Source organism: Eptatretus burgeri, chromosome 14 (assembly GCF_056783735.1).
Source record: "Eptatretus burgeri isolate ZD-2024b chromosome 14, Ebu_testis_v1, whole genome shotgun sequence".
Taxonomy (NCBI): Eukaryota; Metazoa; Chordata; class Myxini; order Myxiniformes; family Myxinidae; genus Eptatretus; species Eptatretus burgeri.
The window spans coordinates 1,530,064-1,547,563 of record NC_140974.1 but is presented as its reverse complement, the minus strand read 5'-3'; the positions used below and the strand labels follow the sequence as shown (position 1 = coordinate 1,547,563).

Below are 17,500 nucleotides of genomic sequence, written 5' to 3'. Positions count from 1 at the left end.
ACACTCAGCACTCGGTCCGACACTCTCCTCACCTCCAATACCCTCTTGACATAATCTTCCTTCAGGATTACCCCGACACCATTTCTCCTCCCATCCACACCATGGTAGAACAGTTTGAAACCACCTCCAATGCTCCTAGCCTTACTCCCCATCCACTTGGTCTCTTGTACACACGGTATGTCCACCTTTCTTCTCTCCATCATATCAGCCAACTCTCGCCCTTTGCCAGTCATCGTCCCAACATTCAGAGTTCCAACTCTCACCTCCACACTTCTACCCTTCCCCCTCTCCCACTGCCTCTGGACACGCCTTCCCCCTCTCCTTCTCCTCCTTCACCCAGCAGTAACACAGTTTCCACCAGTACCCTGCTGGCCACCGGTACCGGTGGCGGTCGTTGGTAACCCGGGCCTCGACCGATCCGGTATGGAAATGCGGTTTATGATCCACATATTTATTTGGCACAGCTTTTATACCGGATGCCCTTCCTGACGCAACCCTCCCCGTTTATCCGGGCTTGGGACCGGCGCTGAGAGTGCACTAACTTGTGCAACCACAGTGGCTGGGTTGTATACCCCATGTGAATGCTCAGCAGTTTTCGATTGAGACAAACAAAGTTGGTGAGTTTTTATGGTGAAAGAGAAAGTATTGATCGGGAGAGAATTGACCTCTCAACTCGGCACAGGGTACTTCACAGAATAGCTGAGGAAAGGTCTCAAATCACTGTGTTTCTTCAATTTTTTATTCGTTACCATTGATGAGAATCATTCTTCTTCTTCGGGTGTAGCCTGTGGCTGCTGGTTGCATCATTGGTTGAGGGCATGGCTTTGCTGCTGATGCAATTCCTCGATTACCAGTACACTGGTGTTCATTTTGCTGACCTCGAAAAGATGACAAGCTCGAGTCATCCCCACCTGGTGTTACTTCAACGGCCGACAGTGGCTCAAACTTAGGACCCTAATATCCCAAGCCAGCCACCCTAACCACTTTAAGCATTATTAAAAATTACCATCACCAATATTGACTCTGTCGTGTTTATTTTATTTATTTTCTATCCTGACACATTCCGTCCCAACACAGCATACTCCAACTTAGTTGTGTGGATCATGGAGAAGCTGGGCCAGACCAGACTGACATTTTGTTATTGACAATTAGCCAATATCGATAGGATTTCAGTCTATCGAAATTAAGCAGCATCATCTCATGAGTTTAAACTTATTACAATATACGTTTCATATGCACCATCTGGCCATTTTGTTCATTACATCTTGACATATTCCAATTATCTTGAATATTTCCATGACAACTGGGAGATGATTAAAAAAGCAAGTTTCAGTGAGGTAACTCCAGTTATACACACACACACACACACACACACACACACACACACACACACACACACACACACACACACACACACACACACACACACACACACACACACACACACACACACACACACACACACACACACACACACACACACACACACACACATACTCTCTCTGTCTCTCTCTCATATAAATTCAAATTCCGATGCCAGCAATATGCTGGGATGTAGGTTCAATATTCCATCCCGACACATGAAGGGGCTTTTGGATCCAGGCCCAAAGCTGTGTGCCGCTGCGTCAGGATTCTTCCTTTGCCTCTTCCTATTGATGGTCATCGTCTCATTGTTGCAGCCTCCTAGTGAAGGACATGTGTTAATGTTCTGCTTTCCTTGTTTGTGTGAATGACAACTTTCCATCAGTTTTACTCACTTTAATAATCAGTAATTATTAGCGCATGATTAATGATTAATAATTATCAGTGCAAGCTCTGAGCTGATGACGGGATGGCCTCGAGTTACGCATACCCCTCTCTCAGCTGTCTCGCCTGGGTTTGAATCCCGACCGAATGATAAACTGTCATCCCGGTGTTTCACACGTAAAATGTGATTCATCGATGTGTGTGCCGTCCCTTGGATGGATGTTAAACTGTGTGTCCCGTCTGCAAGCATTAGTTGGTGTACGTTAAAGATCTCTCGGTGTCCTTTGCGGAGAGTAGGCAAGTTGTCGCCAGCACCACAGACAAATTACAAATTCCCGCGTTAACAGCAGAGGGCAATGCATCAACAGCACAGCCACACCCTCACCCAGTAAGGCTGTCCTGCATCCTTGTGCTGCATACGAACGAAGATGAAGCACAAGTTCCAAGGTATGCAATCTTGAGGCGCTTCACTCTGCACATCTAATGCTGTTGTACGTCGCACAGATCATGACGTCATTTTGTACTTGCGCTGTTAACACCATGGACTTAATTTGGTAATACTGTTGCAGATTTGGTAGTTTACAGCACACAGACATTCAGGTTCTCCTATAGCTCAGTTATTTCGGTAGGTATGTGTATTTAGTTAGGATCCCCGTGCCGCGTTTAATGGGTGAAATAAATGTACTTGCGCTGTGAGTTACTTTGATAGTCAGGGTTTTCTTTTATTTTGCACCCCTCATGACTACGACAACGCCAGCATCATCTTCCCCTCGCTCTGCTCGACACCATTGTCTGCGTGCGTGTCAGCACGTACGTGGGCAGAGCCCACGCAGAACCATGTTGTCCAACTTCCTGTTGGAGGGGCGGTCCTTTGGAAGAAGGCGGAGTTCAAGGAGGGGCCTCGTGGCGGCCCTCGACCAATTGGCGTGCTATGGGTGGGGTGACCACCACTCAGCCAATCACGGCCCGCGACAGGAGGAAAGGGGTCCACGTGACGTTACCACGCCCCAGGCCAATCGCTGGACTTGCCGCTCGTTTTGCCCAATGGCAGGGCGACGAGCAGTTCTGCGCGCCAAAACCGTCCAGTCAGGGAGAGCGGGAGGGGCGGAGGGTCACCTCCCCCGGAGACCGGGTGAATAAGGGCGCGGTGCGTCCGGACTGAGTTCCTCTTGCGTGGTCTCTTCTCTCTTCCTTGGCTTCTTCCTCCTCCTCCTCCTGCCGACAACACCAAGGGGTTGAGAGACACGAGAGCCGCAGGGGTTGCACGCTGCGTCCCTGCCGCTGGATTTGGCTCGTCTCTCGCTGGTGTCTGGGTTCGGCTCGCCTCCTGCTGGTGCCCGGTTCGACCCCGCGCGAAGACCACATGAGGTGGACAGGTCCGAGACAGAATCTGGTCTTCAGCTTGACTGTCCTCTGGGCTGGAGGTCCAAATAAAGACCACTTTGGTCCGAATTATTTTGGGTGTGTGTGTGTGTGTGTGTGTGTGTGTGTGTGTGTGTGTGTGTGTGTGTGTGTGTGTGTGTGTGTGTGTGTGTGTGTGTGTGTGTGCGTGTTTGTGGCACCAGTGCAATATGTAATGAATTATTAAGTGCTTTTTGCTTGTACATACGTGCTTATTAATATTCGGATAACTCTGCCCCTGTGTGCTCCCCTCATTTCCCTATTTGTTTAATAAATATACCCCTTTGTGAAATGTATCAGCTCGTTCGTGTCCTTTCCTCCATTGGCTTAGCGTGCTGCGTGTTGGAAAATGAGCAAGGCCGTTGTGCCGCTGTAAGGGGACATTTGGACCGACGGGACTTTGGTGATCGTCCGCTCAAGTCACACGCGGTTCGAGTACACTAGCTGCTCGTTCTGTACAGGTGCCATCGAGGGTGTGGAGACTCAGTAAATCGCCACATGGATCTCCAGGTATTTTGAAAATTGGCAAATAACCCTGAACCACGTGGTAGAAATATTGACGCTTCATGGTCCGAAAAGGGACCCGTACTTCTCGGAGTTTTCCGAAAAAGTACGATCTAAATTCCGGGTGATCGGTGGAGCCGACTGTACTGCTCCATCTAGCGGTTGTGCTCGCCGCCGATACCCGGCCCTGCAATAATACGTCTTATTCATCATTTTGTGAGTGAGGAATCGCCATTCAAATAATCTTCTCTCTTAAACACAGGTTTGAAATGCATGGTTTTGTGAATTTGTGCAACTTTGCTGATCTATTAGCTGAATGTGACAATGAGCCAATGCACAGAAGGAAAAAAAGCCACCAAGATGTCACAACCAACAAGATGGCACAACCAACAAGATGGCACACCCAACAAGATGGCACACTCAACAAGATGGCACAACCAACACTGGCACAACCAACAAGATGGCACAACCAACAAGATGGCATGCTCAATAAGATGGCACGGCCAACACTGGCACAACCAACAAGATGGCACAACCAACAAGATGGCACAACCAACAAGATGGCACACCCAACAAGATGGCACACCCAACAAGATGGCACACTCAACAAGATGGCACACCCAACAAGATGGCACAAACACCAAGATGGCATGCTCAATAAGATGGCACGGCCAACAAGATGGCACGACCAACAAGATGGCACGCTCAGCAAGATGGCACAACCAACAAGATGGCACGCACAGATCTCTCACAGAATGACAGGAGTGGAATGTTCGTCCGTTTGTCTCATCCTCTTGAGGCGTGCTCTTTGTGTCTGTTGTGGGCGAATTACGTGTCTGAGACTGATCACTGGATGGACTTCCAGTGTAAGAACTCTTCCCCCTGTTTTGTACCATCGATATAATCTTTTGTTTTTTTTCTGTCTCCTTGGAGAACTTTACTCGTGCTCCTGATATGTAATGCTCGTCACACCAGTAAAGTTTTACATTACAGGGAGGTAAAGGAGTTTTGTGTTGCTGTCTGTGAGGAAAGCAGTTTGTTAAAGCAGATGAAGAGTTGTCATGAAGTGCTTGTCTCTCTTTGCAGGTCTGGATTGATGTGCAACACACGGGATTTCTCCCTACTTTCATGACTTGCCCCACCACGCTCACTCGCTTGTTGAGGTCCGTTGTATTCACATTTTCCATGGTTTAAAATCACTCCCACTTTACAAACCACTCTGCACACATTCTTTTTTTTTTTTTTTTAATACCACAGAGGATCGGTTGAGCCCAAAACCTGTAGGGCCCCCCTTTTTATTTGTCTACGTAGTCGAGGCTCTTAGAAGAGCTAGTACACTGAACAGATCAGGACGTAACAGAGAAAAACAGACGTAAAAGGAACAGTGTAGATGCATACAAACCCCCCATCTGGCAGCCTGCAGCAAGCACTTGCAACAACTCAATAGTCCAATCAAATTATCAAAGTGGATGCGAGCAGCTTCCCACCGAGATTGCTTTTCCATAACAGCGATCTCAGGCACTTGGTGGAACCCGTACATCAATCACACGTAGGACGAGTGCACTTTTACATGAATTATATGGGTGTTTGTTGACAATATGCCTGATGTTGGTTTAATGGTTAGGGTGGTGGGCTTGGGATCCTCGGGTCTTGAGTTCAAATCCCACTCTGCTGTTGAATTAATACCAGGTGGGGTTGACTCTGCTCCTCATCCTTCCAAGGTTAGCAAAATGAGTGCCAGCTTGCTAGTATCCTGTGTCGGAGTGGCGACCCGTCCAGGATTGTACCTAATAGCCGAGGAGACTGCTTCGGCACCATCAACGCTCTGCACAGAGCATGGTCTCAATGGATGGAATGGATAGTTGACAATGGACAAATTGGCATTGTTTATTTGGGTTCACAACCAGGGATCCCAGCATCTTGAACCATCGGTAGGTTCAGATCGGAACCTTAAAACTGGTGAAATGAAATCACTTGAGCATGTTGGGTATTTACATAATATTTGTATTCACAATGCTGTGTCCCATGCTTTGCTGTTCAGAGATGTATGTCCATGTGGCAATTCTTTGTGCTGAACAGTGGTGAAGGATTACATCCTGGAAACTTTGGACAGTTTCTGGTGTCATATGAACGTCCACAGGGTGAATTCAAGGTCACTTTGTCTTTCCTCAAGTTAGTGTCTGCACTCACAAAGGTGAGAGCTCGAATAACGAGTGGTTTTGAATTGATAAAATGTAAATGGAGGTTCAAGGGGTATTGGTAAAATGGGTGGAAGGAGCTGATGCCATTGAGGAGGACAGTGACCGGTTTTGGGAAAATGCTAATGACCTGACCTATTTCTCTGCTAAATCATTGGTAGGGCTTGCTGAGTACTGCTCAAGGATCAGGACTCGGACCTTGCTTCGTTTTCGTCCTTCGAGAGATTTTCCCACGGTTCTTGAAGTGGAACTACCTTCACCCAGATGAGCGGCTGTCCATAGGTATTTTTCCTACTTTGTATCATGCACATCTACCAGATATACCTCAACCTCACACCTTCATGGGCAAATCGGGGGCAAAATACATAAAGGAATACTTGTACTGTAACAAACCAAAACCGGAAGGGCACTCGGTAGAAAGCATACCTCCTCTGCCCCATAATACCTGATCCACAAGAACATATCTGGTCCAATACATTCTTGAGATCATGTTATATATCGTTTTTGAGCCTGATCTCTCAATGGTGAAGAATCACGAGGAGTCTGATCCGGATCTTGATCTTCACCAATATCTAATCAGTTCGTCCTTGTCACACACCCAACCTGTCCACAACTTTTCGAGATATGCTGCACACAAACAAACGGACAGAAAGGGGTGAAAACAGAACCTTCTTCACCTTCGGCTGCGGATGTAACAATGGCATTTTAAAATTTTAATTGTGGATGGAATGAACGTAACATTGATCGAGGTGTGCTAACTCACCGTGGGAAGCAAGGAGAAGACAACATTTTTGGCGTCAACTCTTCAAGTGTTCAGTTTTGTTGGCAGTTCATTTACTATCAGTTCCCTCGGCGTCCGGAAATTTACCTTACCAAATTGATAAAATAAATATGGGGCTCACAAAGCATCTTGAAGTCGATAAGGAGGGTCAGATGACAGAGGGCAGAGGGAGTAATGTTGGAGAGTCGATGGTAGAAAGAGAGACCACTGTTGTGCCTGCGATTTGAGAGCAACGGACCTTGTGCTTCGGTGACATCATTGAAGAGTCCAACAATTATTTAGTGAAATTACTGACCAGATCTTACATTTGACTGAAGCTGGATAAGGCAGCAACTCTTCCCCAAAGGACATCACGGAATCTTTAACATCCACGAGCAGTCATTGTTATTAAACCGGTCATCGGTGCAATGTCCCATTTGATAGATGGACCACTTTTTGATGCACCACCCTGCCTGCGAATCACCAATCTTTCGGTTTCTATTCGCGTCGGGCAATCAAACCCAGACTCAACAGCTCAAATATGAAGTGCACTACCTTTGCACCCTCCTATTGGACAAGATAATACACTGCATTTGTAATAACTTGTAATAAATGTGCAGTTTGATGAGTATTGAATGTGAATATTGCGACGGATGTTACCCTTAACCCTCACGTCCGATTTGATATCAACATTTGTTGCTACTTCACCATCTGATAAAGGATGAACTTCACCATCAACAACCAGTCAATGACCGATTGCTGATGGAGAAGTACATCCTTCATCAGTCACAACGAATTTCCCCCCATTGCCAAGTGTGTATATAATATGTCGATCAGATGGCCTGTTGTGAATGAATTCCAGCTCATCCCGGTGTAAATCCCACAGGCCGTGTCTGTTTGGATCTACTTCATCATGTCCTTAATTGTGGATCACATGATACAAGGTACTTGCACTGCACTCTCCCTGTTGCTCCTTTTTGCCCTATTAATCTTGCTGCGACGGACAATCAAACCACTTGGTTCATGTACTCCCACATGTGCAGCGACACGGGGCTGCACTCGCTATGTTTGAATGCTCTTCTGCACACGGAGGCAGGAGCAACGCTCGCCTCTCTGGCAGCCATTGGGCCAAGTGCCTTGGACGCTGCACTTTCCATCCAACCCAGGTAATGATGTGAAGAGCATGAGGAGGTGTAGTAGTAGATCATTTGCACATCATACTTCCTATTTACCTGTGTTTGATTTTCCTTAAATATCAGGCAACAAATATGTGATATGCAAGTGTGTTGTTTGTGCAGCTCGTTAGAAGGGCCAGGAATACAGCTGGTGCAGCAGGTGAAGCTGGCACTATCACTGGCCAACAATTCCCTCAGACTGAAGCCCCCTGGACCACTTTGTGCACTCGAGCTCGCACTGATTCATCCTCAAGGTGCTTGCACACTCACTTTTCTATGAGGTTAAATATTTCTACAGCATGTAAGACTCACAGAGGGGCTTGCACTGTATCCCATGTAGAACAAAAGTATGAGGAGACCTTTTTACTTTTACATTAGTTCCAACTCGTCATGCTTACCCATCGCCGAGCTGGCAGGTTTAATCAAAAGAAAGCATGTTGCACATATTGCATTGCACACATCCCTGTGAGTCTCATTGATGATGTAAAATGGAGTAAAACATGGGAAGAAAGGTTTTTTTTTTTTGTTTATTAGCCCTGCTCATTTCTGTTTAAACGGGCCTGTGGCACAGACATAGCCAGTCGATCTCCCGTGAGTGACTCGGAGATCACACAAATCTAAGCTGTTGTGTTCTTGCCTTTGTGGAGCTCGTACCACGCAGTGTTCCCTCATATGTTTTATTGTGTGTGTGGGGTGGCCTGGCTTGCAGGTGACGTCGGTGGTGTCACTGAGTCTATGTTTGTGCTGTAAGAGCTGTGGGTGGTGTCCATAGTGCAGGTGTAAAAGGTAAACACAATCGGACCTGGAAGAGTAATTTATGTGTCATCGATGGGATGGAGTTTTGTACCCAGGATACTGTTGAGGCCCAGGTTGTGATTGCGTTGTTGGCGGTGTGGCCATGGATGAGGGTAGTTTTTTTATTTTTACCTCCGCCATCGTAGGTGGAAGGAGGTTATGTTTTCACCCCTGACTTTATCTGTTTGTGTGCGTGGTATCTCAAAAAGTTGGGGACATTCTGATGAAATTTGGTGGACAGGTTCGGTGTGTGACAAGGACGAACTGATTAGATTTTGGTGAGGATCAGGATCCGGATCAGACTAATAGAATTGTTTAAGTGATTCTTCACCACATTGAGAGATGGGGCCAAAAATGATATATAGCATGATATCTCAAAAAGTTGTGGACGGATTCGGATGAAACTTGGTGGACATGTTGTGTGTGACGAGGATTAATTGTTTAAATTTTGGTGAAGATCCGAATCCAGATCCGATAATTTGTTTTTCTTTGAGTGGTTTCGATATAATTTCCTCTATTTTGTTGGCCAGTTCTTCCTCCAGTTCACACTGCTTTTCATCTTCCTTCTCTTCTTCCTTTCCCTCATTCTGCCATTCTCCATCCTTTTGTTGCCCATCATTATCTGCCTTCCCTGCACTTCATCTCTCCCTCTCCTTCGTTCTGTCACTCTCTCTCCCATGCCATCCTTATCCACCCCCCTCCCCACCCCTGCTGGTGCAAGTGCCGCCTGGTTCATGTCAATGGGTCAGGTCTGTCTTCTCTCCATGCAGTGGGTCCGTATCCACTCCTCACTCCATTACTCGTCCTCGCTGCTGAGTTTCTGATGGCACCCTGTCCCAAGCCCCGGTTTTGCCACCGAGTCTCGCCCTGTGCCCTCACGGTTAACTCCTCACTCCCCTCTGTCCACCTCCCGGCAGCTCCTTGACTTTCATTGTCTTTAAATCTTCTTCTGCTTGTTCTCTGGCTTTGTCTGTTATCTCTTTTATACATTTTCTATTCAGTAACTTATATGCTGTCTGAAATCCTGGAAAATTTATATACTGGGACCATCTCCAGTCTAGTCGCGAGTTTTGTTTTCCCCCGCTGTTCCATGAATCGTTTCCCCCTGCCTGTCATTCCCCAAAGTTCATGGACTGAATAGACCCGGTATTGAAAGATGACTTCCTTCTCCTCTTTGCTCCATTTTTCTTTCTTTATATTTCTTCTCTGGAGCTCGATCTATTGTTTGCTAAAACAGGGAGCACCTCATCAGTCTTTTGACTCCGTGCAGATTCCTGTCGCTTTGTGAGATGATCTTCTCTAAAAGAGGAGGTGCAGGCTCTTTGTGATTCAGCACGAATCCCGTCTGCTCGGATTTGTGACTGCACAGACACACAGACAGAGACGCGCACACACACACACACACACACACACACACACACACACACACACACACACACACACACACACACACACACACACACACACACACACACACACACACACACACACACACACACACACACACAATTTATTTGCGGAGTCTGTGTTCCAATATTTCGTGTTTTGTTTTCTTTTGTTTTCAACACACTTTTCTCCTCCCTTTATCCTGCCCCTCCCCCATTCTTCCCCTCCTCTTGCCATGCTCCCCCCATCGTCCTGCCCCCTCCCCCATCCTCTCCCAGCATCTCGGCACCATTCATTTCCCTCGGGTATCGTATCACTTCGGGATTACTTCCTTTCTCTGTGGATGGCTTATGAGGGCTTTGACTTTCGTTGCCAGCCCTCAACACAGCAACTGCCCACAGCTCCATGTGAGGCGTCTGATATGCAATCATCCGTGGGGCCTAAACGACGCGCTTCACCGTCCGTAGAGCCTCACTCGCCTCTCATCTCCTCCCGACAGAGCTCTCCATCCCGGGCCGCGCCTCCCTCGGCAGAATCCTCCTGAGTCCCACGTGAGACAGTGGGCACACAAGACTTAGTTCCCTGCGTCGACAGCACGCTAGCTCTCAAGCCACGCACGCCTGGCAGCGGCGTACTCTTCTGTCTTCCCTCAAGCCTCTCCACCTTGGCTAGGTCACCAATCTTCCTTCGAGATTGTCCTCTTTCTTACTCCTCTCCCTCTTCTTGGTGTGAAATTTGAGGCCTCGCATTCTCCATCGGTAGACCCAAGTAGGGAAATCTGCAAGTGACGAGGCGCAGCAATACAAGTCCGTCCAGGCTTCGAGACGTGTGCGTGCGTGCGTGTAAAGAATCGAGTTGCACAGCAATGGTTTGGCCTCTGGTGTTTGTTTGGCTGGTGATGGGTGTACCAGGCCGTGTTTTCTGACTGTACCATTTTTATTATCCCATGACAACATGAACTGAACCCTTTGGAATAGAGCATGGCAGATGGATGCTGCTCCTTTTAGTAAAAGATGACATGAAAGGGTAATGGGTGAATCAATGTTATGTGGGATTTATACCTGTGATGCTAGCATCCATGAGCCATGCGATCAGGCAAGAATGCAAAACTGGCTGTTCCTCATTGATATATTTGAGAATGACACCCAGAGGATGCAATGTAATATATTTGACATCTTATATAACCTTCAGACAGTTAAAATGGACTTGCACTAATACATTTCCAAATAGGTTTAATATATTTTCCTTGATTGAAATTGTAATAAACGTTATTTTTGATGTGTTGATTGGCAGTTTGTTTGAGTTTTGCTCGAGAATTGGCAAAGCCCATACCATACCTCGAATCATCGGGAAGGTAAAACAATGCAGGTGTGCCTGTCCTTTGTAGGTGTGCAGGCTTGCAGCGTGTTGGCTGTCTTGGCACAGTATGTTCACCATCGCTTCGACCCTGGATTGCCCCGAATGGCTATCCTGTTGCTCAAGCGGCTCTCCACGGTGAGCTCCACCCAACCGACATTGCCCCTGATGATCACCAAATACCGAATACACCTCAACCCTTTCTCACTTTTCTTCATATGAAGACTTTTATAATCTGGCTTAACCACACTGCATTTTCACCAAGATTGCCCAATTATTGTGGTTTGTCATTTCAACATCATTTTCTGTATCTCCAAGTGGACTATCCAGTTACCCCACTCAGAAGGCCATCTCACACCTTTGTCAGCATGTAAACTTTGCCCTTTTCTTCCTTATGTCTATTTTCAGGCAGCCCCCATGTCGGTGACAGCTTGTCTCGGCCATAAAGCTTCTGCCATCCGCGATGCTTTTGTTGCTCGCCTCCTGGAACCCACTGAGGTGCAGTCTTACAATGACCGGACCATCACTAACGCAGCTCACGTGAAACCACAGTGACGTAATTGTCACCATGTATGAGGCTTGTTAATAGATCTTAGCGATGTGCACTGCCAGTTCGGTGCTAATCATGAAAGGTTTATGATTAACTGCGATCACGTGTGGTATGGGACGTATAGGACACTCGTATGAAAGCGACCATCTTGGAGTTCATGGCCGTTTCCGTGGAAACTCAGCCCGGTCTGATTGAACTTTTTCTCGACTTGCGTGCTGGAGATACCGGTGCAGGAAATGACGGCAAGAGTGGTCAGAGTGCCAGCACTGTGGGAGAAACAGAGGTGGCCAATGGGACAGAGAAGGTGAGTTGGACTTAAAATTTTCTTTCATATCATGATTTTAACTCTTTTATTTCCTCTGTTCTGATATTCACCGTTGCCTTTTTGTTTTTTAACCCATTAGTTTAATATCCAGAATCAGAAACAAAAAGTGGGAAGGAGTTGGTGTATGACTCGAAGAATGAATAACCTCAATATTTTGCCGCACTGTTTTGGCAGATGTAAACTTTAATTGTGCAGTAATGCAGGACCACTGCACGCTGACTTTTTGGATCTCTGGAATTCTGTGATGCACCCTTGCTTAATTCCTGCTTGAATTGCTTTCTAACCTGCTGTCCGATCAATCGAGTAATTGTGATCGACTGCAAAAAGGATTTTGCATTAAGCATGTTCTTAGGTGATGAACTGGTGTGCAGGGGGAGTCTGGGGGCGTTGGAAGTGCCCCACTTGGTTGTGGTTTTCCATGGGTAACCGCTTTCATCTTTTTCAAGATGAACATTCTGACTGCAATGCATCGCTATTCCCTGCACATACACATCGGCATGTGTGCAAAACACGCACAACTCAGAGTTGATTTTATCTGCAGCCGAATACTACTGCTCACCATCATCTGAATTTCAGCCCATTAACCTCAGTAAACCTAAACGTGATTGGAAGCAGCATTGAACATCCACTCAAAACAAACCGATGAGGATGGAGTTCAGATTATAAAAGCTCATCCGCAAGATGATGATGTAACGGTATCGGCACACGCCCGGGCTCACGAGGTGTGTACTTGGACCTACCGCAACGACCGACCCTGAGGCCATCAGATAACTCCGCGGCCAGATGCGTTGTTAAGCAACCACGGATGCTGATTGGGATAATTAGGTCTGACAAGGTCCTATCTCCTTTTATGTCGTGTTACCGATTGGTGACCTCCTGACCTAAACTAATGTCCGCACCCGAGTATTCATTACGGCCAAGCGTAACCATGGGTGCGGCATTGGCTAATCACGACTGAAGCGAAACAGTGCGGCAAAAACTTCCCGTCCTTTCACTCCGTACACGTCACATTAGATCAATGAAAGAAAGGATACAGACGAGCAGGTTTGGAAATGTCACCACTATTTATTTACACACACAAGAAATAATCACAAGAAGCATGTATTTACAAAGCAATTAATGAAGCAGGTATCTACAGGCAGGCAAAGACGTGGAAGAGCAGATTTCCCCAATATGTACTGTATTTTCTTCTTATATGCTTACTTACTCAACAGACATGGTGCCATCATTTATTCTGGAAAGGAGACAGGAGGATCAGAAAGAGGCAGTAAAAAGCATCGGTTCGACTCTTCACTTACCTCGCACAACCAAGCAGGGTTGCGTCGGGCCACATATTGTGAGATGGGGTTCGGGGGATGAGAGGATGAGAGTTTGGTGTTGTGTGGTATGTGTCTATGGAGCTGCGTAACACCACAGAGACTTCACCGTGCCCTTACATCGTGGGCCGCTTGCCACCATCCCCAGCATAACTTGCTCTTGCGCTTCGTATCTCAGGACAGCCGGGTTCCAGCACCTCCTGAACAGGCAGTCCGAGATGTTCTTGCATCCCTGGTGCACTGACAACAGCGTCGTCGGTGCATCGACAAACAGCCATGAACCGAGCTGAGTCCTGGCGTTTTATAAAAGTGCCATGCTGGGCATGTCCACAAGGGAGCAAACGTCATGCGAGCATCTTTCCCATCGATGCATGTCCGACAGGTGACGTGTGAAAACCCCACGGGTGCCCCCGCCCCTCCCCTCGTGGTGCAGGTGCAGAGAGGGAGCACCCCCACTTCCTCCCTCACATGCAATTGTTCCTTTGTACTGTGCATGTGTCTGAGAAGCGTTGTTCCACGTAACGAATCTAGGAGTTCAGGGAAGGAAGAATGTGGGAAGGTAATTTGACCAGTCTGGAGGATTAATTGTCTATGGTGATGAGACAGATGAACAGATGGTTAATTGTGAATCATAAAGGAATGGGAGGATCGAGTGGTGAGGGAGATGCATACAGACAGACCGAAGGCCAAGAATAAACGGACTGCAGGGTTGAAGGAAAGACTGACGGGATGATGGAGGGGTTGTTGAATTGTTTGGTGGAGTGGATTGGAAGTGGCAAATAGGGAAGCATCACACCTGGAATACACAGACAATCCTCACAACACATTTCTACCCTCAACTCCTCAGACACAGGGCAAGGATCTATCGACTCGAAGGTGTTTTTATATAATTTTTTAAGTGGACTATTTGAGCAGCCTGACATTCTGTGGTTTCTTATGCTACACCCTTCTCTCTTGCAGATTGTGGTGATGGTGGTATGCCATTTCTAACAAGTAGTCAGTCAGACTCAACTGTGGTATTCACAGTGGAGCAAAAATTGAAAATCGTAACTTTGTGGTTTGAGATGTGCAGGTGTGCCGACGATACTGTTAGTATTACAATGTTCACAGACGTAATGGTCTTTCCATTGGTCTAACAGCATCCAGCAGTTTGTGAAGCACTTCCAAGCCCATGGAAGCGTGAAAAATCAAAATAAAGGCTACGGTCGTCACCCACCAAGTATTACCAAGGACCAAGGGAACATTGATCTTGTGAGAGATTCTGCTCTCGAAAGTCTGAATAAATCCCACCATCGGCATTCCTGAGAACTGGCAATCTCATCCTCATCTGTGTGGCACATTCTCATTTCCGAACTCAAGCTCTTACCCAACATCATATCTGGAAGGCATACACCAACTCTGAATGACATGGCAAGTTGAACAACAATGTGTGATTGGTTCAGTGACCGAATGGAAACGTACCCAAATTGGATCAACTCCTTGTGGTTCACTGATGAAGCACACTTCCATTTGAATGGGGCTATCAACACTCACAACAACAACATCTGGGGTGCTGAGCCTCCTGAAGAGGTGTCTGAGATGTCTCTTAAGGGCCCCAAGTCCACTTGCTTATGTGCATTGAATGCTGGGACTATATTGGCTCGAGGATGCCAATGGTAAGACGGTGATGGTCAACGGCGAGCGGTACTGTGAGGTCTTGCACAGATTCCACGCTGATCTTGCTCAATTACCGTCTCCAAACCAACTCAGACTTTCATGGTTCATGCAGGACGGTGCCCCACCGCACACTGCAGGTGAAATCATCGACTTGCTCCACCAGCTGTTTGGAAATTGTCACCAGCCTGGGCACACACAGCTCATGAGTCGGCGTCCCACAGCCCAGATTTGAATCCATTGGATTTTTATTTTATTTTTGGGTGCTGCCAAAGGTCAACGTTATACCAACAAACCGCGAACCTTGGCTGTCCTGAAACAGGAGGTGGAGGATTACTGTCAGGCTACCACTTCAGCCACTTGCAGATGAGCTGTGGAGAATTTTGGAGTCAGGATCAAAGCCTGCTTGAACAGAGGCAGAGCACACATTGAAAAAATCAATTACAAGCAGTATAATGAGCAATTTGAAAATGGCATGGTGTCTGCTTTCCATCAATGGATCACTGAACTTTCTACCTTTTGTAATTTTTCTACAATGAAATGTTCAAATAGTCGACTTGTTTTTGGGGGTTTTTTTTGAAACACCCTGTATACACAAATCTAAAAAAAAAACTCATTCTGGGGAACCCTACATGTACATGGATGCTCTGCCCCGGGGTACATTTTCATAACCGTAACAATATTTGGTCTTCAGCACCTGCTCGAGAATTGCCAAGGAATCCCTGTTGTTAATTACCAGTTTTGGTTGTATGTTTTCCTTCATTCATCTTTGTGACTTGGCTTGATATGACCTTGGCGATCCCTTGGTTTTCCCTGTAATTTTGTTTTCTGTGTTGGCCACTGTTTGCTTTTAGTTTTAGTTTTTTTGATTGTTCGTTCTGTTTTTGGAACTGCTTGCACTTGCTCAAGTGATCATGTTGTGAGATGTGTGCGTGCGCAGGGTGTGAGTGTAGGTAAATGGAGTTGCGTTCCTGCAGTGTTAGCACTTGTCAGCGGCAAAGGTGGCGGGGCGAAGTATGTTCCTCCCGTTCTACACTGTGCGGCACTTGGATTCTTGCATGCCCTGTGGCACGACCGTCGAGATGGGGTCACCTCTCTGCTGAGAGACAGGTTATAACCATGTTTATGGTCTCATCTACCTGTCATGTACATGTGTTGAGAAAGCTCATCCGAATGTATCAAATAATTTCCAGTTTCATGGTTGTTTTTGTTGTTGTTGTTGTTGTTGTCCTTTTAAACTTGATATTTGATCGAGGCTTGCATGTTGTGGCATTCTTGATATCGACTAATTGTTTGCATCCTTCTATTTTATGTTTTCAGCAAAATTTTGTTATTCCTATATTCTTGCTGTCATCTTCATAATGCTGACCTTGTTTGAAGAAGAACCTGTCAACAAAAGTGAAAGTTGTCATTTAGTAATTGGAGCTGAACAACTTGGTGCACTGACAGTTTGGAAAACCTGAAACTGTTGGGTAAAAGAGAAGGAAAGAGAATCAGATTTTCAGGGGGAATTAAGACCCTCAATGGCACAACATTGTATGAAAGCTGCAAAAACAATTGAAAAAACAAAGGGCCCACATCACCCTGATCACAATTGCTGAACAATGAGCAGCAAAACTATTAGTTTTCCTGGGAATATATCTTTGATAACATAACTTCCCCAAATATTATGGATAAATGTAAAAACAACTGTGCACCTGTAATTGACATCTGCACCGTCAGTTACGTTGCCGACGACAGTTGGCACAGTAAGAGGCAATGTTGACATGGCGTGACACTGTCTTGGGTAATACACAGGTGGATTCAGCAATCCTCTGACTTTAAGGCTTGATTACATGAACCGATAATTGTTTATGCTAGTTCCCACTGTCGTGCGATCCGTTACGAACGCCACGATTGGCCATTCGTAGCTGATCATGGAATTTCTCTGAAAGTCTGTTCCCACTATCACGATGCGTGGCACAATTGAAATCGTGGTCTCTCAGAGCATGGTGTTTGTCTTGTCTAAGATCGATCCTGATCACCACTATTAGGAAGCACGATTAGATGCGATCTGTCGCGCTTTGTTACGATGCAATACGATCTGATACGATGATCCCGATTGACAATTGATTGTGTTGATCGTAGAAAAATTTTGAACCGTTCAAAAATTTTCTACGATTAACACAATTGCCACGACTGACCTCAAGATCTGATAGGATCACCACGATTAGTCCACGATTAAGACCACAATTTCAATCGTGCCACGCATCGTGATAGTGGGAACCTAGTTTTAAGGAAGTTGAACGTCCGAGTAGCACAACCATCATGTGAGCAATGTGGTGCAATGTTAGAG

At 46.3% G+C, this 17,500-nt stretch overlaps 1 protein-coding gene across 2 annotated transcripts in view; it reads left to right on the top strand.

Moving 5' to 3' along the window:
- NUP188 (nucleoporin 188) overlaps nucleotides 1–17,500 on the top strand; it is a 117,637-nt gene that overhangs the window by 47,144 nt on the left and 52,993 nt on the right. For both annotated transcript variants that reach the window (XM_085855651.1, XM_085855650.1), the window contains exons 19-28: nucleotides 4,738–4,814; nucleotides 5,731–5,845; nucleotides 6,011–6,131; nucleotides 7,496–7,553; nucleotides 7,653–7,775; nucleotides 7,908–8,038; nucleotides 11,353–11,459; nucleotides 11,730–11,819; nucleotides 11,996–12,175; nucleotides 16,106–16,275. In XM_085855651.1, the coding sequence (XP_085711777.1) occupies nucleotides 4,738–4,814; nucleotides 5,731–5,845; nucleotides 6,011–6,131; nucleotides 7,496–7,553; nucleotides 7,653–7,775; nucleotides 7,908–8,038; nucleotides 11,353–11,459; nucleotides 11,730–11,819; nucleotides 11,996–12,175; nucleotides 16,106–16,275 (1,172 nt within the window). The remainder of the gene's footprint in view (nucleotides 1–4,737; nucleotides 4,815–5,730; nucleotides 5,846–6,010; nucleotides 6,132–7,495; nucleotides 7,554–7,652; nucleotides 7,776–7,907; nucleotides 8,039–11,352; nucleotides 11,460–11,729; nucleotides 11,820–11,995; nucleotides 12,176–16,105; nucleotides 16,276–17,500) is intronic.